This window comes from Clinocottus analis, unplaced genomic scaffold (assembly GCF_023055335.1).
Source record: "Clinocottus analis isolate CAN_PGR_092001 unplaced genomic scaffold, fCliAna1.0.p SCAF_5, whole genome shotgun sequence".
NCBI lineage: Eukaryota > Metazoa > Chordata > Actinopteri > Perciformes > Cottidae > Clinocottus > Clinocottus analis.
Genome location: NW_027176207.1, coordinates 10363577 through 10384380, shown reverse-complemented (window position 1 = coordinate 10384380; position 20804 = coordinate 10363577). Strand labels below are relative to the sequence as shown.

General features: G+C 39.6%; 2 protein-coding genes, 1 long non-coding RNA gene and 10 other non-coding genes across 14 annotated transcripts; 1 reads left to right on the top strand and 12 right to left on the bottom strand.

The window, feature by feature from the left end:
• Positions 1-66: 66 nt before the first annotated feature.
• LOC137802954 (calpain-2 catalytic subunit-like) lies at positions 67-6352 on the bottom strand. The gene is made up of 21 exons (XM_068601173.1): positions 6098-6352; positions 5841-5928; positions 5619-5734; positions 5388-5521; positions 5076-5271; positions 4917-4991; positions 4721-4806; positions 4552-4623; positions 3793-3950; positions 3517-3674; positions 3322-3333; positions 2997-3199; positions 2405-2474; positions 2190-2267; positions 2038-2095; positions 1894-1949; positions 1675-1743; positions 1408-1486; positions 1176-1289; positions 870-922; positions 67-93 (listed from the first exon to the last, which is right to left on the bottom strand). The coding sequence occupies exons 1-21, from the start codon at positions 6335-6337 to the stop codon at positions 67-69; spliced, it is 2142 nt and encodes a 713-aa protein (XP_068457274.1). The 5' UTR covers positions 6338-6352.
• Positions 6353-9927: 3575 nt separating this feature from the next.
• LOC137802952 (uncharacterized) lies at positions 9928-12999 on the bottom strand. Its single transcript, XR_011080008.1, has 10 exons — positions 12955-12999; positions 12684-12754; positions 12400-12478; positions 11957-12010; positions 11699-11766; positions 11432-11498; positions 11152-11228; positions 10873-10952; positions 10458-10511; positions 9928-10274 (listed from the first exon to the last, which is right to left on the bottom strand). It is a non-coding gene; the product is annotated as an uncharacterized lncRNA (long non-coding RNA).
• Positions 10346-10418, bottom strand: LOC137803160 (small nucleolar RNA SNORD65). The gene has a single exon (XR_011080024.1). It is a non-coding gene; the product is annotated as a small nucleolar RNA SNORD65 (small nucleolar RNA).
• LOC137803157 (small nucleolar RNA SNORD49) lies at positions 10605-10675 on the bottom strand. Its single transcript, XR_011080021.1, has one exon. It is a non-coding gene; the product is annotated as a small nucleolar RNA SNORD49 (small nucleolar RNA).
• On the bottom strand, positions 11031-11103 carry LOC137803168 (small nucleolar RNA SNORD65). The gene has a single exon (XR_011080031.1). It is a non-coding gene; the product is annotated as a small nucleolar RNA SNORD65 (small nucleolar RNA).
• Positions 11313-11385, bottom strand: LOC137803164 (small nucleolar RNA SNORD65). The gene has a single exon (XR_011080028.1). It is a non-coding gene; the product is annotated as a small nucleolar RNA SNORD65 (small nucleolar RNA).
• Positions 11580-11652, bottom strand: LOC137803163 (small nucleolar RNA SNORD65). The gene has a single exon (XR_011080027.1). It is a non-coding gene; the product is annotated as a small nucleolar RNA SNORD65 (small nucleolar RNA).
• On the bottom strand, positions 11845-11917 carry LOC137803161 (small nucleolar RNA SNORD65). Its single transcript, XR_011080025.1, has one exon. It is a non-coding gene; the product is annotated as a small nucleolar RNA SNORD65 (small nucleolar RNA).
• LOC137803156 (small nucleolar RNA SNORD49) lies at positions 12096-12166 on the bottom strand. Its single transcript, XR_011080020.1, has one exon. It is a non-coding gene; the product is annotated as a small nucleolar RNA SNORD49 (small nucleolar RNA).
• On the bottom strand, positions 12564-12636 carry LOC137803162 (small nucleolar RNA SNORD65). Its single transcript, XR_011080026.1, has one exon. It is a non-coding gene; the product is annotated as a small nucleolar RNA SNORD65 (small nucleolar RNA).
• LOC137803166 (small nucleolar RNA SNORD65) lies at positions 12833-12905 on the bottom strand. The gene has a single exon (XR_011080029.1). It is a non-coding gene; the product is annotated as a small nucleolar RNA SNORD65 (small nucleolar RNA).
• An 84-nt stretch (positions 13000-13083) lies between the features above and the next one.
• Positions 13084-13155, bottom strand: LOC137803171 (small nucleolar RNA SNORD49). The gene has a single exon (XR_011080034.1). It is a non-coding gene; the product is annotated as a small nucleolar RNA SNORD49 (small nucleolar RNA).
• Positions 13156-14482: 1327 nt separating this feature from the next.
• Positions 14483-20767, top strand: LOC137802630 (ras-related protein Rab-34-like). 2 transcript variants are annotated; one of them, XR_011079987.1, is made up of 11 exons: positions 14483-14607; positions 14907-15132; positions 15524-15615; positions 16762-16827; positions 17080-17181; positions 17454-17518; positions 17622-17673; positions 17746-17841; positions 18259-18349; positions 18800-18907; positions 20337-20767. XR_011079987.1 is itself a non-coding variant. In XM_068600651.1 (11 exons), exons 2-11 carry the CDS (start codon positions 15085-15087, stop codon positions 20396-20398), a joined length of 768 nt encoding a protein of 255 aa, XP_068456752.1. In that variant the 5' UTR covers positions 14483-14607; positions 14907-15084; the 3' UTR covers positions 20399-20767. The 2 variants fall into 2 exon arrangements, 1 of the variants encoding a protein (XP_068456752.1); XM_068600651.1 differs by having other exon boundaries at positions 17746-17827.
• The last annotated feature ends 37 nt before the right edge of the window (positions 20768-20804 follow it).

Genomic DNA, 20804 nt, shown 5'->3' with positions numbered 1-20804 from the left:
CACAGAATCTCTGAAAAGCATTTTGTTGCGGTCTTCTCTTGTCTCCTGTGCTCCTACAGCTTTCGTCTAGTTGTACATGGAGAAGTTGAACCACTGAAACAGAAAAGGGCAGTTTGTAGAACTGTTAGTTTCTTTAATGTTTTTGATGACTTCTGCACAGATACGACTGTTGCCATGTCACTAGGAACATTACCTAAGCTTTGTACTTTTTACATATACTTTATACTGCAGACCATATATTTCCACAGTGAAACTACTTTAAGTTGACAGCTTTATCTACAAGTTACTTTTAAAGGTTTCATATTTGACATATAAACATATGATGGATGACGTAGCTCGCATGAATTTTGTTGGGACTAGAGAAGATGATCTGTATTTACAATAATGATGCTTGGTACTCTAACTTATCACTCAAAGCTGATGTAAAATGTTTTCCTGAGATACGGCCATATTATCTGCCTTGAGGATTGTTAAGTTTTGTTTGTCATGTTTTTCTGTAGCATTATCACAATAAATTATCCTTGAATCCTTGATTGATATTGAATGTATAGAAGTGTGCCGCATCGTAACTAGGCATACATCTTTTGCAGTAAAATGCTATTTTGAATTGATTAATAATATTAATACACTATGAGAACTTTTTTTTTTTACTTAGCATGCGTTTTACTAATAATAGTTCTTATTATACATAGTAAATAAATAATACATTCTAAAGAAACATTGTCAATGCAGAATAATTTGTATATTTGCATTGCGACTTTTACTTCAGCAGATGATGTGAATATTTCTAACACATGTAACTCTGTGTGTGTTGGATGTCTTGAGAAAGACAAAGAAGAACATGTAGCATGAAGTGGAAACAGACTTGCCTCACTCCAGGACAATTTGATCACTCCGTCTGAGGATTTGTCCTTGAAAACATCTGTAAAGAAAACAAACCACAAATAGCACATGTGAATGCAACACAAGCCAAAAACACACATATCTAAATTGTTTGGTTGATATGGATAATTACTCTATAAGCTTTGCTACTTGACGTCACTTTGGAATTACGTGGTGTGTATTTGAGTTTGCGGATTAAAGGTCACTGCGCCCTTCATTTTAAACAAATAAAAGCTGAATTTCTACAAACAGTGAGGTTCTTAAAAGTGATTGGGGGTTGCCGTGTCACTCACCTGAGATCTTTTCCAGGCGTAACATCAGAGTGATGAAGCTCTCTAAGGAGGTGTTTGACATGTCTGAGTAGCGGGCTATCAGCAGCTTCACCATGATGTCGTCTGTGTTCATTTCTGGTGAGATAGTCACAAGTACTCCAGTTAACATTGTGAATATGAAGCATTTTAAACTCTTATTGTAATGCTGGACGCTTATGATGGAGTTGTAATCATATTTTAAATGCTTAATTGCCTGAGTCCACAATTGCTTTCTTGAGCTCATATTCAGATAGGGATCCACCCTCATTCAAATCTGCACGATGAAACTGTTTCTGTAAAAAAGATGAACCTACATTTAGAACCTAAGAGCATTTTAAACATGTATACACACATTTGGTATTATTAGTAACAGCAATTCAGATAGTCAGTGTTGAATTTTGAAAGAAGTGACTTGGTTAAATAGTTTAATACAGACATGAATGGAAATACATCTTCACCATGCCCATATTTGCTGCATTACCTTGTATTTGTTGATCTTCTCCCAGAGAGTTGAGAACTCATTGAAGGTCATCATCCTTATTTGGTTGATCTTTGCATGTTAAGGATGCATCAACAGAAAAATATTACATTTTACGATTTAACTCCTAATCAAAATTTGGTGATTTCATTTTGGCTTTCTGTAGAGTATCACAAAGCTGCTACAACATGGGTAAACATTTAAATTTTCTTTTAAGGATACATCCACTATGGCCATCATGCTCATGCAGGTATCCAAACCAAAGCTGTACCGGGAGCCTGCGGAGAGTACGAACAGATACATTAAAATCCACAAAGTAACTCGGGGATTTGATGTCACGAGTTACGACGAATGAATTAAGCTCACCATGAGGGAAGTTGTCATTCAGAAGCTTCTGGAGCTGTCGGGCTTTCAGTTGACCATGCTGACAACAAAAAGTGTGAACAATCGATGTCAGAAAGAAAAAAAAAAGACAAATTGACAAGCAGATGTTTGAGCAGACAAATAAAATGACACACCTGATCAGCGTAGCGGATGAACATGGTCTGGATGGCTTTCCTATCAGTGTTCTTGTTCTTGTCCTTGCCCTTGTCGTCGTCATCATCATAGTCGTCATCATCGTCATTGTCGGTTGGCAGCTAAAGAAGACAAATTGATAGATTGGATGTGAAATTTGCGAACTAAACTTGCGCTCTCTAATTTACAGCTGAAGTATGCACTATATTCGTTTAATTCGTACCTCGGGAAGAATTAAGTTCTCCTCTCCGTGGTCATGATCGTCGTGGTCATCTTCTTCATGGGGACTGAATGCAGGAAAATGTGTTTAAAATCAGACAACTGATAATCTGAGGAATGTTACCCAAGAATTCAAAGACCAAAGACACCTTAACTGGTACTTTAACTTCACAAGTGTTTCAATTGCTAATGTAATTGCAAACTTTGGGCCATTTAACAAGCTGCAACAGAACATTATACTAATCATGCGAATTCTCCTAATAATCACTTTATTTAGTTGTTGTGGTGAACCAAGATCAGAACAGGTTTACTGTCCCTAAAGTGAAGTCCTATTTCTATGTTAATGAAGTTATGTTGGCTTTAAAGTAGTAAACCCAGTGGAATCAGCCTTTTAAAGTAACCACAATGTTTACATTTATTTGGAAGAATAAAAAAATACATGGAGCTGACTTTGGCATCTTCAATGATAGCTTTGCCTCATGACCTATTGATAATATCGCAGCTTCAAACGGCATCATCACATCATCAAACGAGCAATCCTTGTCTCCATTGGGACTTACAGTATATGTTAAATATCAGTAAGTCCTTACCTGATCTTCGCCTCAGCCTTGGAGTAGACAGTGAGAACAAAGTCTGCACTCATGTAGGGTTTCATGGTGGAGGGGATGATCAGATATTCTCCAAGCTCCAGACTGTGCGACTCAAGCACATCCCTTGCATCGCTGTAAAGCTGTCTCTGCTTGATAGGACTGTTTCTATCAAAGAAGGAGGACCTCACACGTCCCTGCGGAGTCTGAGAAGAATATGAACCTTAGTCAATGTAATGAAACTGGTTCCCAAGCATTACATTGCGTTATTCACATTATGTAAATGTGGACTGCGCTTTCTGTACATCGGTGTGATATTTGTTCTTACCCCTGGTGGAATCTGTTGGATGTAAAATGCAAACAAGAAAAAGTCATTCTACAGTTTTTAAATCACAAAGTGCTTGTGACAGAAATAGCCTAAAACAATTAACAATGACTATATCATATATTTTTTAATACTCACTAAATGGTATTAAGTGTTATTCAACCATTACTTAATATTTGAAGAATTCATTATGCAAACCTTAAAGATGGAAAGTCCAATTGGGTAGGATCGTGTTCTTTTACGATTCTTTTGCTGAGGTTTCTGCATCAGAGAGAGGAAGATGTTTTGGTCTTCCTGCTCCTGCTTGTTTATTTTAGTCACCTGCAAGCGATACTGAGGATTCGTCCCAAAGGAAGCTACAGGTGACGAAAAACAGCGACAATGACAGAAGTTTTTTTTAACACTCGCCCACATGAAAAAAGACACGACAAACATCATTGCAGTTCCAGTTGAAAGTAAAATAATTGGTCTCACAGTAAGACACGTTGCCGCCTGCAGATTTCCCTGCCACCCAGCTGCCGTCGTATGTCATGGATTTCCACTGGCAGGTGCTGTCACCATCAATAAAGTTGGGGTTCTCGCAGCAGATGAACAATGCTTCGAAATGGAAACAGAAGTCCTCCAACTCCATCCTAACAGACAGAGATAGACAAAAGAAGAAAAACAGGTGTGAGCACCTTAAGCAAATATCCAGCTAAAGAATGGCCTTTAGTGCTGCTGTATATATTCAAACTTCATCCATGAAGTAGACGGGTTTTGCTCTTTTTCACTATCATATTGAAGTGTAATTCATATGAGAAAAAGAAATTGGAGAAAAGTTGTCATGTATAAATAATTCTGCCCTTGTTTTTCTGAATTGACGAGATACCTCAAAATCCCAATTTTGTCTGTTGACTTTAAAGTCCATTCTAAGTTGCAGGACATGTCAGGGTCAGTATCAAAGGTATGAGTTGTACCATGTGACTTAAGGTATGTGGAGATTTAACCACTCGTAGCACTTTGGAGCAATGTTTTGATGACAAAGCAGCATGTTTGACACATTTGACAGTTGGTGGTGTGACAAAATTCAGCGAGCAAACAAAGACACTTGGAAGTGACTGCGTGGTTTCAATTTATTCCAAAACAAATGATCCTTGCAATTTTTAATGAGGAAGGAAGTCCATTCATCACATGTATTAGTCCTCAAAGCTTGGTGAGATACACTGTTAACAACTTTTATTGAAGCTTATTTACCAGAACTCTCCATCGTTGCGGTCCGAACACTTTTCCCGATCTTCTGGGCTGACTCTAGTCCAAAGAGAGGACCTGGGGACCAGAGGAAAATACATGAGTTCTTCAGCTGTGGTGCAGAGACAGTTATTTGTATTATTGGGTGAGTGTCTGATGAATTCAAGGAGCATACTTGTCACTCCACTTTCCGTTCCACTCTGTTCTGCCCCAAGGATTCATGAGTCGCACCAGCTTCACTTTGGAGCCGTAATAATTAACCTTAAGATGAAAGGAGGAAATGACGAATGAGGAACTAAGTCTTGCTAGCAATTTAACTCCAAAGGCTCTTATTTTAACCTTTCTCTTGGTTTATATGCAGAACAGTGTACCTCAGTGACTGCTGTGACAGAATAGGCATGTGCATCCACTATGCCAGTATTCTCTACGGAGTTTACCAACTCACCCTGGAACAGAGAGAACAGTTAAATCACACTCGTGACTTCCATTTAGATTTTCTTTTTTTTACCTCCAAGACTCTTTTTTTTTACCCCTTTCGGTGGCGTCCCGCAGCAAATCATCGACTGACACTTGGTGGCTCTGCACAGTGAGTTCCACAGTTCCACATCATGGCCCACATCATGGTGGGCATCCTGGAGCTCGTAATTCATGCTCACGCCTCCAGTGAAATCCTTGCACGCCTCTGATGGTAATCCACCATTCATGTCTGCGTATGAACCGCACACTCTGTGGGAGACAGAAGGAATAGCATGGTTGTCATGAAAACCCTTCATCCGCGTTGAGAGTTTAGCTATTGTGGCACTAAAGTATTTCATATGAGGGTGAAGGGGTTGGTTTCCTACTTGGCATAAGCTTTCTCCAGCAGAGGAGCCCAGAACTCATTTCCAATCTTGGAGCGCACAGACAGCAACTGGTTGTTGAGTGTTGGCAGGTGGTCGTCGATGACAACATCCACCCACTTGCCGAACCTCCAGAACTGACACAAAGTGGGTCAAGTATAGGAATCACCAGTTAGACCCGAGTGCACTGTGAAAGCACTGGTGTAACACACTCATGTATCATTAATCCTTTACCCGGAAGTGAAATATCCCTGCATAGTCGCTGAAGCGCTGGTCCAAAGGCACAACCTGAGCCAACAGGCCTTTCTTGAACGTCAGTGAGGAAATTGCAGCCAGAAACCAGCAGTTACCTGTTAAATTAGATGACCAACTCAAGGGCTTGCACACAGTTCAAATGTCCACCGAGGAAAGGTATTCATGTTTTGTTGTCTTTGCCAATAAGAGAAGGTTGCTTACCCACAGTGCCTTGATCAAAGTCAAATCGGGAGGCTCCTTTGCTACAGAAAACAGGATCACTGCTGTTGTTTTGTGCTTTCAAGATATCCTGAACAGACAAAAAAAGGAAATAAATCAGATGTAGACATGTAGAAACATTTAACATGCATAACAACGGAAAACTTCACAATGGAAAAATCTGTATTCCTCTACATCACAAATATATGTGATCTATAACAATTGGATTTACACAAGTGATAAAAAACAAAGTATTTTACTGCTGGTCGAAGCCACTCCACTTGGGCTTCTTGCCGACGGCTCAAATCCGGCAGGTCTCCCAGAGACTGGCGGTTAGGTGGGAAGCTGTAGTCCACAAACTTCCTATCTCTACGGACGTAGTTATCTTTCAGCTGTGCGTAGTCTTGGTTGTTGAACTTGGCAGGGTTGGAGGCGCTCCCCTCACTGCCATCTTGGTAACGCAGGTTTATGATAGAGGTGCACTTCCCAGATTCAGGCATGCTGACGAGAGGCTTCAGACAGACTGTGGCACAAGAAGAAAGACAAAATAAGAGATTTCAGAATCTAATTTAAAATGCAAGAGTTGTGTTTCAGAAATAGATGGAGATAATTACCTGCTAGACTGCTGCAACAAACTTCAGCTTCCTTTCAAGAGAAGTGACTCTGAGGTGTCCGGTCTGGTGTCTGCAGCAGACTATATATGTACAAACAGCCCCCACCCCCCCATCCCCCTACTCTCTTTTCCCCACACTCCCATCCTCCGGAATGTATGGAAAAAAAAAAAATGACAGGGCCTGAGAGGGTTTTTTACCTTGAGGTGTAATCATTCCCTTCAGTGACATGTCACTTGACATTCTCATCCTCTCCAGCTGTAAACTGCCATACATTCTACATCAGGTTTGTCAATCACAGATCTCTTGCACATCTTATGAAATCTAACGCAAACGTAAAAAACATAATGCAAATATAAAACTTTACACCTAATTTGTTGGCATATTTAAAAAGATCTGCAAGACAAATATGACATGACATCTATACATGTGCTGCTGTAAGGGACTGCAAACCAGATACACCGGGCACGGAAATCTTTGGACTCATGAACTCATGCTAATTTGGTCTTTGGTTATGAAATAGCTCCTGAACTGTTGCAGAATTAATGCACTAAACAATTTATCATACTCTGATTAAATCTTACACAGATCAGAAAGTTAATATATGAGTACCAAAGTAACTGTACATTAACACCTGCAGGAGGAGCGGTATGTGCTCAGCAAGTCCAGACACATGACAGTTATTATCTCTGTGTGTTCCTTTTTGCTGGATTTATTTCCTTTTGCAACTGGGTTTACAGTTGCCCTCCAGACAAATCGTGTCTGAACAAGATTTCTTTGAATACTATTCAAGACAAATTTGAATAAGGTGTTGTGACACTATATGCAAATAATCAAAAGACAAAAAGCAGAGTCAGCACAGGAGCTACACATTTACAGGATTGGTATCACAAACAACAAGAATGTTGTTATTGCTATCACTTGAATCTTCCTCCAGTCTTGTATACACTGGAGTATTGCAAATAAAAAGGTACAACAAATGTATACCAACAGGTTGCCTGATGTCTGCGAGGAAAAACTAAAGCTGGTGCCGTTCCAGTTAAACAAGCATGTTTATGACCCAGTGACGAGAAGTGATGCTGCTGAATAAAACTCAAAATTGGATGTCCTTTTACGCTCTTTTTAGGTTTCTTCGCCAGCAAATCACAAATAACAAGCGTAAAAAACAGCAACAAAAGCTTCCACCAAATCCTGACATGTCAGCACCTGTCTCCACACATGCCACGAGACGTTAGAGGCTGCAGTCTGTAAAGGTTAATGCATGAACAGCCCTCGGGACAACATTCTTCTTAATAATACGTCAGCACACTATGTTTAAAAACAAGTCTTCACACATACCTCTTCTCACATTTATTGACTGAAGTGGCGCATACAGTGGAGCCAGGAGTAATAAAAAATAAGCGGTGCATTTTTGGTCAAGTGTTTGACCAAAAATGCTAAAACAATAAAATAAATACTGTGAAGCAAAGTCAGAATGTACTGATGAGCAAAAAATACATATTAGTGCAAGTATGAGTATCTACATTAATTAGACACATTTTAAAGCATGCTTTTGATTGCAGGCTTCAGGCAGAAGCTGTCTTTATTTAATTTAACTACATTGTAATGAAGGGTAATAAGTAGTACAGCCAGGGGGCGAGGAGTGGCTGCCAGCTTTGTGTGGCAGTAATGTAATAATGTAAGACACCCCATTCTATACAGTAGCTTGTATAATGAAGCTTTTAATAGCGGAAAGCAGGACTGTGGAACTAATGCAGGTGTATTTGGATTACCGGCTGCATACTTGCATATTTCGAAAACACATCCTCCGAAGTTTCAAAGTAGTCAGTGAATGAAGAAATTATGCATACGTTTACTAATGACAATACTGGCTCAAACAACCAACATAATTACTCTGTAAGTCCTTACTCCTGTTTCTTCTGTAAACTTACCCGACTGTTTAAGGTTGCAATTCTATGCATAAAGGGATGGATAACAAACCTAAGGCAATAACAGTTCGGACATTGTGTAATGTTGTGTATAATCCACTATAATGCCATGCAATAAAGGACAATTCATCCACAATTAGTTGTTTGCAAGTCACAAGTCATGACATTACTTATCAATGCTGAACAATATTGAACACAAATGAGAGGAGACCAAGCCATGATCAACATCTCAACTTCAGTTTACTTTCTCATCAGCAGATTTGTTAAAACTGGTTCCAACAGCTTTCCTGGTCCACAATAATATTGTAGAAATATTGGTGACGCTTTTCACTGAGTGTGCCCGTCGGTCACTCTTGTTTGTTATTTTAGTTTGCAGCACAAACACTCAAGCAAAGACCCAATACACAGCTATTATTAAAGTAACAAGAGTGATTTGATTGCATGTGAGATAACACAGCATACCATGTTATTGAGACTATGAAGACACTTTTAGTAACTCAGCTGCTGGAACGAGTATAGTATACATCTACAGTCTCTGCACTCACAATGATTACAGCTCTAGGCTCTCAAAACTAATAAAATGCCAATTGATTGTCTGCAGCACCGTGACGGACACACATGCATCGACAACGCATATATTTAGCTGCGTTTACACTGAGCGTTGTCACCACGTCGGACTTTTAGAGCACCACAAATTGTTTGCTGCAGCAGTGAGGAATCGCTCATCCGCAGCTTGATACTGTTCATTGGATGCTGTGTGTTTGTTCTGGAAGAGTCTTTCAACATTAAATGTTTTGTTGTTTGCTAACTTCTCGCCACATATCAGGGCGGGGCTCTGAGTAGCCCCCTGCAGGGGAAGAGGCTTGACAGCGACATGACAGGATGTGATGCACATTTTAGTTAGAGACATTTATTTTTATTTCAGTGGCCCAATGTCACCTCAAACTCCAAGCTAAGAGGAGTTCCCTTCAAAAGATTTTTCACTAGAAATAAAATTAAAATAACTTTTTTTTATAACCCCCACCGCCCTCACCCTAATCTTTAAGGGGCTGTTTGCCTATGTTCCTGATGCAGTTCTCCAGGTGACCATCAGCTCCCCACCTATGAGGAAATCTCTCAACTGTTGAAAACATTGTAATGACGTGTCAGCTCTGTTCGTTAAAACAAAAAAAGATTTTCTTCATTAGGCCTCTGCTCTCACTATTCACAAATGTGAACAAGTATTAAATCAAGACAAATCATTAACAGCACAAGGTCTAGAGCTGAAGAGCTCTGACTTTTCATGACAAATCTGCCAGTTTAGATTAGTCCGGATCAACTGAAATGGTTATTGCATCCATCTGACATTTCACTAGTTATAAACTCTTTAGGGAACAAACGAGTACCCCAACACTACACCGTGAGACTCCATCAGCTCTGACTTTTAAGTGACAGTAAAACATTACGAGCTACACCGGCATTCCAAGGAAAACTACAAAAGGTTATTTTTTTTTAATCTCCTTTGAGGTTAGGCAAAGAAAAAAACACTTTCAAGGATGTTTTGACATTTTATTGACAGTTATTTCTGCGTTTTACACACGATGTTTTTCAAACCAACATGTTTACATTCATCTTCAGACCGTACCGATGAAGCTTTTCATTCAGATAAGTCTTAAAAAACAAACTCATACCATTCAACACAGATGAGACACCTATAGTCACAACATCAACAATGTTACAGGCACCATTTATAAAAAAAATATAAAACAGTAAGCAGACGTCTGGACACGTCGCCATTATTCAGTAATTTGCTTTCCAATATTTCACCTGTATATTGCAAATTAACATTTCTACAGATTATACACCATGTAGCTTGCAGGCATACAAAGGCAGAGTTGGTGCAGCAACTTGATCCAGTTCTGAGGGATAAGAAAGAGGAAGTTTAGCACACAAATGATATCACACAAGTGCAATTTGTGACGACACTTATGTTCAGAAAACCGAAAGTCACCACTACACAATCTGCCGGTAATTCCAGCGTTTCAGTTGGGAAATCATCATAACAACCGACATGAATGCATTTACTAAAGCTTCAAAGTTACCTTTCAGAGTCACTCTACTGCAGATTCCAGTGGATGGTAGACTTCCACCGATTGCTGGATTACAAAAAAACAAACAAAAAAAAACACATTGAGAAACTAGAATAGACAAACCTGCCAAAAACTGATCTATAGGAAAAGCTTTTAAAGACTCAGATGTGGATCAAAGGCCTCGTCAGTGGTCGCATCAGACTCTTCCTATTCCAGGTGTCGTCATTGACAAAGATACACAGGGTTTACCTCTTCAAATAACTCTGTACAACACAACTTTGAACAGACTTAAATTTACTGCAAATCATGTGATGTCTTTGCAAAAAATGTATATCGCTCTTATGTAATCCAGATCAAAGTTGTGTTGTACAGAGGTTTGACTAAAGGCATACTTTATTACTCAGATGCAGTAAAATAGTGAACTTACATGATCCATCCAAGTGAGCCTACAGATTAATCCCGAAAGATGAATCACGTTCTTTGACATTTTTTAGCAACACGGCCAACCTTGAAAACACATGGGGAAAAAAATTAATAATCAAAAAGTTGTGAAGTCTATTCAAGGAGATGTTTTTGCAATTCTTTGTTCAGAAAACCGAAAGTCACCACTAAACAATCTGACGGTAATTCCAGCGTTTCAGTTGGGAGTTCATCATAACAGGAGCTGCTAGTTGAAATCTTTTGGAGACTGAAGGATCATATTCACCTGCACAGCACACATCTTTATTCCATCTGGTTTTGATTGGGCACATATGCAGAATAGCAGCTCACATCCCTTTGCATCTACAGAAGGGAAAAATAAAGAATACGATCATTTAGTGACATCAAGTCAATTAATTTGGAGTTAGAAACCTAATTGCTTCCAATGTTCAGAAAACCGAAAGTCACCACTAAATAATCTGCCGGTAATTCCAGCGTTTCAGTTGGGAGTTCATCACAACAAGAGCCGCTAGTTGACATTTTTCAGCAGTAAGAAGCATATTCACCTGCATGAAACCGTAGTCATCTGGTTTAATTGGGCACATATGCAGAAGGGAAATTTCACCTTAGCATCTACAGAAGGGAAAATCAAGGATATGATGGTTAGTGAAATTAATTCAGATCATTTTGAGTTACAAAAATGCATTTTCTAGCGTTCAGAAAACCGAAAGTCACCACTAAACAATCTGCCGGTAATTCCAGCGTTTCAGTTGGGAGTTCATCACAACAAAAGCCGCTAGTTGACATTTTTCAGACTGAATAAACATATTCACCTGCATGAAACTGTTGGTCATCTGGTTTAATTGGGCACATATGCAGTATGATAATTTCACCTTAGCAGCTACAGAAAGGGAAATAAAGGATATGATTGGTTAGTGACATCAAGTCAATTTATGTGGGGTAACAAAACTCTCTTAGTGTTCAGAAAACCGAAAGTCACCACTAGACAATCTGCCGGTAATTCCAGCGTTTCAGTTGGGAATTCATCATAACTATTGATATGAATTTGTTTACTAAAGCTTTAAAGTTACCTTTCAGATTCACTTTACTGCAGACGTCAGGGGATGGTAGACTTCCACTGACTCCTGTATTACAAAAAAACATGCAAACATTGAGAAAGCATAATAGACAAACATCACGAAAACTGAGCTATAGGAAAAGCTTTTAAAGACTCAGATGTGGATCAAAGGCCTCGTCAGTGGTCGCATCAGACTCTTCCTATTCCAGGTGTCGTCATTGACAAAGCTACACAGGGTTTACCTCTTCAAATAACTCTGTACAACACAAATCTGAATTAATTCAGCAATAACAGGTTGATGTCAACTATGAACAGATTTAAATTTACTGCAAATCATGTAATGTCTTTGCAAAAAATGTAAATCGCTCTTATGTAATGCAGATCAAAGTTGTGTTGTACAGAAGATTGAATAAAGGCATACTTTATTACTCGGATGCAGTAAAATAGCGTACTTACATGATCCATCTCAATGGGCCTACAGATTAATCCCGAGATGAGTCACTTTCCTTGAGACATTTTCAGCAACACACCCAACCTTGAAAACCATAAAAATATAATCAAAAGGTGAGAAATACTTGGAGTTGTGAAGTCTATTCAAGGAGGAGTTTTTACAATTCTTTGTTCAGAAAACCGAAAGTCACCACTAAACAATCTGCCGGTAATTCCAGCGTTTCAGTTGGGAGTTCATCACAACAAAAGATGCCAGTTGCAATTTTTTTAGGCTAAAGAGTCATATTCACCTGCACAGCACCCATCTTTAGTCATCTGGTGTGGGCACATATGTAGAATGGCTGCTCATATCCCTTAGCAGCTACAGAAGGGGAAAATAAAGGACATGATCGATTAGTGACAAGTCAATTCATTTTGCGTTACAAAACTATCATCCAATGTTCAGAAAACCGAAAGTCACCACAAAACAATCTGCCGGTAATTCCAGCGTTTCAGTTGGGAGTTCATCACAACACAATATCTACTGCACAATTAACACAAGTAAGACTGCATTTAACTAACCTCAGTTTGGCTTGACATCTTGAATGGGTTCATTTTGACTCATCTGAAATAAAGGGTACACAAATCAGTATCTTTCATTGATAGTTTGGAAAGACTGATCAATGAGAATTGATTGCAGTTTTAGACTCAGAGCAGTGAGAGCAAAACATCGTCAGTTGTCGCATCAGACGGCACTTCCTATTCACAGATTTCGTCACAGACTCGTGCATTAGCAAAGTCGGATTTCCTTTACTGCAACTGACCTTGTCCAGACATCAGGAGACCCCATTTAGCCAATGCGTCGCCTGTAAAACTTGTGCAAAGAGCTGCCAGCATGAAGTCAATCTATGGGGAAAACAAAATTATTAAATCACATTTTAAATACTTTAAAATCGTGGGGTTAATTAGAATTACACTTAAATACCATGTTTCTAAACTCATTGGTAATTTTTCAAAAAATGTATCATGAAAACGCAACAGGGCCCAAGTTAACCACATTGTTATAATACAATACAAATAATTAGCCAAATACATTTTAACAAGCTAGTTTTACTTTTTTTAAAAAGGCACACGAGTGTTAAACAACTTTTAGATGAACCACGAGATCATAGAGGACGGGACGGTTACATTAATGAAGTGAAATAAACGCTCATTATCAGCGAGGGTGGAAAGAGAACAAACACTAAATCTCACTTGTTTTTCATTTTGTTCATCTTTGAGTGCTCCCCACGTGGCTGCTGAAGGCCCCGTCAAGATAATGCTGATGTTACACTTCAGCTAGCAGATATCACGTTTCTACTAAAGTCTCAAGCTACAGCTCAGCTAACGAGTTGCTAGGTCTGTAGTGCAGACTTGCATATATTAATCACGTTTAACGCGTTAAATGAAGACTGCGGGGAGCCGAGCAACACTTCAGTAAGACAGGCGACGTGGAAAGAGGCAGTAAAGTCGCGTTAGAGAACTATTTATAGGCTTAATGTCGCAGGAATAAAACGTCACCTTGTTCTTTAGTTTTGGCGCGCGATCAACCGACTCAGACGGCAGTCTGCCGCCCCCTGCTGGACCGGAGTGTAAATATCACGCTATCATACTGGGTTTTGGGGTTTTTGGATGACTCTTGTGTGTAAAAAATAATCCAGATAAAATGTAACTATGTAATATATGCCACCATATTTGAGTGTAGGTTATGGACAAATACTAAAATGTCGTTTACTTCACTACAATGTTATGATGCAGACATGTACAACACAGACATGCGCTTTATGAAACTACTAACACAGCAACTGATTAGTTAAAGGTAGCTCCACCTCAACTAGCAGCAAGGGCTGTTAGTCATTAGAACATGCATGGTAATATTATAAAGTCTCGATAAAATAACAATGTGGAATCGTTCAGTATATATTGTAAGAACATTACATTTTAATTACGAATCTATTTGTCAGTAAAATTAAGTCAGAATACCACGTGGCCACACGATGGCGCTGTTTCACAGTTTATTCGGTGGTTTTCCCACAGATTACATGGAGAGTCTGATTAATTGCTGTCTGGAGGATGTCAGTTTGGAAATCCAGTTCGTTGCTGTGAGACACATTTTGTAACGTATTTATTTTCTCGACAGACTTTGGATATCACATAACATCTTTCCTTCTGCAATTTACCATCCGGCAGTTTCAGGTAAAGTTGTTAAACTTACTTAAATCCTGTTTTTATATTGATTTTGTTTGACAGTTTCTTTTTGGGACCATTCTTTATCAACGTACACACTTATAACGCATACTTCCTTAAATCGTGACCTACAAATTGTCCAATGAGAAATGTCATGTTAGAAACAACAAAATGCTTTTTGTGTTGCGGTGTTGCCGCATCACATTTTCAGATTTGAGGCAACCTGAGCTGATGATGTTGAAACTGTTTGTGATTTACTTAAATATATTTAACAACCTATTGACTGTCTGTTAATTGCTCTATTTCAGGAAAACTGTGAAGACATTATATCCTTCCATAGTTTTGCGCAAGGAGTACTGGAGACAAAAAAAAGACAAAACAGAAAGTGAAGTGTGTGTGTCTTCTGGAAGTGAATGAAAAGTGTGAATTTGCTGTCAGTCCGAGTGGCACTTTGAAGGTGTGTGCACATTGATCCACTGCAGCAGCATGTTGCCACCTGTGAAGAAGGACCGGGTCATTACTCAGCTCCCAACTGTTAGTAACACACACTCACACACACACATGCCTTGTAATACAATTACCGCTAACAGTGTTATTACTGACAATGAGGTTATTTAGAGTCCTAAATGCTGCTCTTTGTTTCTCTGAAAATGGACAGCTGTAAATTTGGAAAATGGTGTCCTCACAAAACCTTGTTGTTCTCTTGTCATGTGATATAGCAATGCCTCTTCTCATTCTTATATTTAAAGCTGATAGTTTGAATTTATGTTTTCTCTGGTCACCAACAATGTAGGGTCCAAGGGAACAAAGCTATGATTCAAGTGTGTAACATTGTTTTAATAGCCTGGGGAGGAAACACTCAGTGTACCTTCCCTCCACTTTTTCAATTAATTTATTTCCATTTCCTCTCCCACTTTCTTTCCAGTGTTTCAGTCCGAATGCAGCGCTGCACACCAAAGATGGCTTCCACCCACAGGTGAAGGCTGCCTGCGAGTTACAGAAGACAGACACAGTGAGGTAAAGTCCCCCAGGGGTGAACCATACAACACACCTGGCCACCCTTCTGGCTACGACACACACACTAATGTCTTTAAGTTAGTTTAGGCGGGGCCCTTTAAGTCATGCTATGTGCTGTGTCTGCTGACAGGCGTCAACCTCACTATTCACATCTGACTGCATTGGTGGTCTATTGGAAGGATAAAGTGACACACATCTCTCAAGACTACCCTACTCTCTCCGTGACACATTGGAAATCTTGGCAAACTAGTCACAAATGTATAGTTTCAAATTCAAATAGAAACTCATCAAATTGCTAAATCATCTGTTACTCGAAACAGGAGACATTTGTTGGGGACTGTTTTCCGCTGAGAAGTTACACACATTGAGTGTGAGAACAGAACTATTATCTCTCTTTTTCTGTGATAATACAATTTGTAAAGAAATCCTTGTGCTTCACACACAAAATGAATAGTTTTATGACTTTCAGTATATTTTTAGTTTTTGTTTAGTGAAAAAGATTTGAAGCAAAACTGCCTCTAGGTTCAGACAGAAAACTCAGTTCATTAATTATGAACAGAACCCCCATGCTTTAAACTCAAGTCTGTGCTGTGCTTTCTAAGTTGTAAATATACATGTTGAAGCAGAATCACATGTACCTTATAGAGCATGTAGCCATTTCCATAGATAACTATTAGATGCAATATCTTGCGTCATAAGTCGTAGGGTAACCTTCACTGTGGACGAGACAAACAGAAACATGAGACATTGCATTGAGTAAAGAAGAGTCTGGTGGTGGGAGGTTTCACGACTGACTGCTCTTGTGTGTAAAGGGACCACAACTGCTGCAATGTGTTATACAACACAGCCTAGTAAAAGGATAAATATTAACCTTGGACCTTGAAAATCAATGCATCTAAATAGATTTGACATGTTGCCGGTTTCAGCTACACAGCGACCCCCGTGGGTTCCAGTGAGAAGGTCGTCATACATGAAGTTCAGGATCAAATTTAAAGCTACTTATTTAAGAATATCTAAAAGTTGAACTGGGCTGTCAGGCATAATTAGCTGTTAAATACTCTCTGCATATCAATGTTCGTGTTGCTGTGTGTTTAATGCTATTGTTGCATGGAGTCATAAATGACCGTCTACGCCTTCTGTTGCCAGCTTTAATCTCGCCAAGGTCATCGTAGTGGGAGATGTTGCAGTTGGGAAAACGTGTCTCATCAGCAGGTAAGACGCAGTCATTGATGATGAGATCAATTAAAGGATTGTGTGGCTGTGTTCAGACTTGTTAGTAGATTTCAGTCTAATTTGACTTCTGACTATTATTCTTGTTTAAGAGTTTCCTCTGCAGTTGAACTTACTTGCATTTAAAGTTGAGGTTGTAGAAGAAAAAGAAGAAGAATAAAACACATTTTTTGACATTTTCTAGACGCGTCAGAAATGTTTCTCTCTCTTTCACTGCTCCCTCGTTCCTTTAAGGTTCCGAAAGGGTGCGTTTGAAAAGAACTACAAAGCCACCATCGGAGTGGATTTTGAGATGGAGCGTTTCGAGGTGCTCGGTGTTCCCTTCAGCTTACAGCTGTAAGTATGCTGCCACACAACAGACACACACAGACTGAGCCCTGAGCAAACTCACTCACCCGCCCTGACTGGTCATCAGACTCAAATGGGTCAACAAGGTCTTTTTTCGTTAATTTAAAATGACATGAAATTGGAGGCCTCACATTACATACTTACATTTCTCTGTTTGGCCTTTGATCATGGATGTCAGTGCACTCAGCGCTTCTCTCTGCTCCCTTTATCTGCACTAAATGTCTCAACCAGCACCATCAAAGCTGCACTGATCTTTTCAGGTGGGACACTGCGGGTCAGGACCGCTTCAAATGCATCGCTTCAACATATTACAGAGGAGCACAAGGTGAATGTAGCTCAGTCTCCAACGTTTGGTGTTACACGTCTCACCTTCAACTGGAGTGAATGAACAAACACCGTCTCATTGCTTATGCTGTTTGTCTCTCCAGCCATCATAGTGGTGTTTGACTTGAGCAGCGTGAGCTCTTTAGCACACGCCAGGTGAGGAATTCCGATCGAATTATTGTACCAGTGAAATGTCATCTGGAGTCTAATACTTGTGTGTCTGTGTAGGCAGTGGCTGGAGGACGCCATGAGGGAGAACGACCCGTCCAGTGTTCTGCTGTTCCTCGTCGGAACCAAGAAAGACCTCAGTGTGGGTGAAATTAAGTAAATATGTGTCAGTTAATTGGTTTCTTGTCCATTGACAGAAAATAAACCCACGACAATTTTGGTAATTAATTAAAATGTGAGGTGAAGGATTTTTTGCTGATATCTTAATTGCTCATGAATTATATCATATCTGATGATAATTTCCTAGAGCCCAAAGTTAAATGAATTAAGTTAATTAGTTAAATAAAGTTATATGAATGACAGTTTCAGGTAAAACGAACCAAAGCAGTGAACTCACATTTAGGAACCAGAACCCGTCAAATGATCAGCACTTCTGCTTCAATAGTTGCCAATTAATTAATAATTGTTGCAGCTCTGAATTTCTTTCTTAGTTTAGTTTATGATCAGCCTATTCCTATACTGCCCAATGGCCGGAAGCGTCATCATTTTTATCCATTTTTCTATTTTCCGCAGTCTCCAGATCAGTTGGTTCAGATTGAGCAGGAAGCCATCCGACTCTCTGAGGAAATCAAAGCGGAGTACTGGGCTGTGTCTGCCAAGTCAGGTGGGAGTCAATCACATATTCCATTATCCAAACCACTTCTCCTATTCAGGGTCGGGGGCATCGGAGCCAAATCCCAGCTGACATTGGTTGAATGCAAGGTTCCCCCTGGACAGGTCGCAGGGTACATAGAGATTCACGCTCACATCCACACCTACACAGGCTATTTAGAGTCTTCACATAACCAAAGCTGCATGTTTTTAGACTGTGGGAAGCTGCAACGGGGAGAACATGCAAACTCCACACAGTGGGGCCGCACAGGATCGGGGATTAAACCCAGGCCCCTCATGCTGCGACGTGACAGTGTGAGCCACTACACCACCGTGCAGCCCCTCAATCACACATTATCACAAACAAATCCCCATCAGTCAACATCCTGACATGCTTTTTATGTTCTGCTTCATCCTCTTATTGTGTCACTGAACTCTTTCCTGCATGTCCTTGTTGTTCCAGGAGACGGTGTCAGGGACTTCTTCTTCCGTGTGGCCTCGCTGACATTTGAGGCAAACGTTTTGTCCGAGATTGAGAAAAGTGGCTCGAGGCACGTCAGTGACATTATCAGTGAGTCAATTAAGTTTCATTAGTAAGAACACTTTGAACTATTAATTAGATTTGTTTACCAATTGATAAGTTCCATAATTGAAAACGAATTTTTCTCATGACACGCGAACCCAAGCATTGCTTCAGCCCATGTTCTGTGTCTCTCTCATGTCAACAGATGCGGTCAGATAATGTAGACAGAAAACAAAAGTTATTAAGATTTTCCTCAAACCCCCCAAAAAGATGATGTTTTGTTGTTTTATTTGACAGAACTGTAAAACTGAGTTTCTCCACAGCCAATCATGCAATAGCATCACGTTAGATCTTGGGCATACCAAAGATATTCTCACTAGTTTTTAAGAAATAAGTAATTCGGCAATAAAAAAAGCAATAAAAATGACTATTTGACGAAGTAAATCGCAGTCGGCTAAGACCGAAACAACCGATTAAGTCGACTTATCCATCAAGAGGAAACAGATGTTATTTCTTGTTTTTTCTTGTCAACAAATGTATGATAAAAATCAAATCAAAGCAATGCCGTAATCCATCTTCAAGACCTCAATACTACAGATTGTTCTTACTGAACATATAAAAAAACAAATAAACTTTGTTTTATCAATCATCAGTAAACTTTTACATTTTAAATGTACATTTGGTACAAATGTAGTGCCCAGCAACTTGTGTTGCTTGTTTGTCTATAATTGTAAAGGTGCCATGTGTTTTTATTAAAAAAAACAACATATTTTCTCTTCACAATAAGTGCTTCTTAACTCAACCTTACCTTAAGGTCAAACAAATACATTGAATGCATTTTCAAAGCTGATATTTAAAATAAATAAAGTGTAATTAAGTGCTGCAGGGATGATATATTTTTTTCAGCAACTCGTTGGTTTTCTTGTGTTTCTGCAGAATATGAATTCTGTGGCAAACAAACAAAGGTTTAAGAAAACCTACACTTATCAAAATAATCTTTCTGGATTTTAAGACTCGATCCTGTAGCTTTCTTTGTAAAACCGCACCCGCAATACGTATCACATCACATGCATCTGTTTGCACGTGCAAGAGACACATAAGACCGGGTTACACACCCTCCTAAGTCATGAAAGGACTACTTGTATTCTCTTTTTTCTACTCAGATTGTCTGCTGTGAAGGGTTTTAGACTTTCTTGCTCATCTCTTTAATTATTTTCCATTCTCCAGGTTGGGAACCTGTGCACTAATATACATGACACCCTTCATATACTTAAAATAATCTACATCAGACACATTTATGGTCATGAAGGAACATGGCTCCCAGAACAACCGTGAAGCTCATTTAATGTTCAGTTCATTGGTGGCTGTGATCTTTTCATTGCTCTCATTAAGGAATACACATGACGTTGACCGGTGTGGTCAGACAAACCCGTCTTTCTGCAGCTCACGCTGTTCATCTTGTGCTTGCTTTCCACAGGGCTCACAGACCGGACAGAAGCCGATCACAAACCGACCAGGAGGAAACCCAACTGCTGCTGATGAGAGAGAGAATGGCCGCCCGGACCCACTGTACTCACCACAGGGCAACACAAAACGGCACAATGAAGGGGGAAATTACACTCAGCACGCTCGTTGTGGATGTCGTGAAGAGACTCCGTCAAGAGCAAATATCTAGTAATATCAGTTAAGGCTGTATTTGTGTTGTTCTGCAAATGGCCTGAGAGGAGGTTGTACATAATGGATTCAAAGTGGAGGCTGTAACCAACAAGAAGTCCTCTCAGGAATGTTTGCACTGCTGGCCGGGGTTACAACAAATAAAGTGTTGTGAGACACTTGTCAGCATTGTTATCTAGAGGGACACAAGTCTTTGAGATATTTTATTAAACGGCTCTTGCTTTCATAAACACAGTTTGTCTTTGGCAACTTCTTTCCTCACACATTGGAG

Coding starts and splice junctions, on each gene's coding strand:
- LOC137802630 (XM_068600651.1), top strand. CDS start 15,085: ATGTTGCCACCTGTGAAGAAGGACCGGGTCATTACTCAGCTCCCAACT. Junction 16,828..17,079: donor AAAACGTGTCTCATCAGCAG/GTAAGACGCAGT, acceptor CGTTCCTTTAAG/GTTCCGAAAGGGTGCGTTTG. Junction 17,182..17,453: donor GTTCCCTTCAGCTTACAGCT/GTAAGTATGCTG, acceptor TGATCTTTTCAG/GTGGGACACTGCGGGTCAGG.
- LOC137802954 (XM_068601173.1), bottom strand. CDS start 6,337: ATGCCTGAATCTGGGAAGTGCACCTCTATCATAAACCTGCGTTACCAA. Junction 4,992..5,075: donor GCGGGACGCCACCGAAAGGG/GTAAAAAAAAAG, acceptor TCTCTGTTCCAG/GGTGAGTTGGTAAACTCCGT. Junction 1,950..2,037: donor GAATGACAACTTCCCTCATG/GTGAGCTTAATT, acceptor TACTCTCCGCAG/GCTCCCGGTACAGCTTTGGT.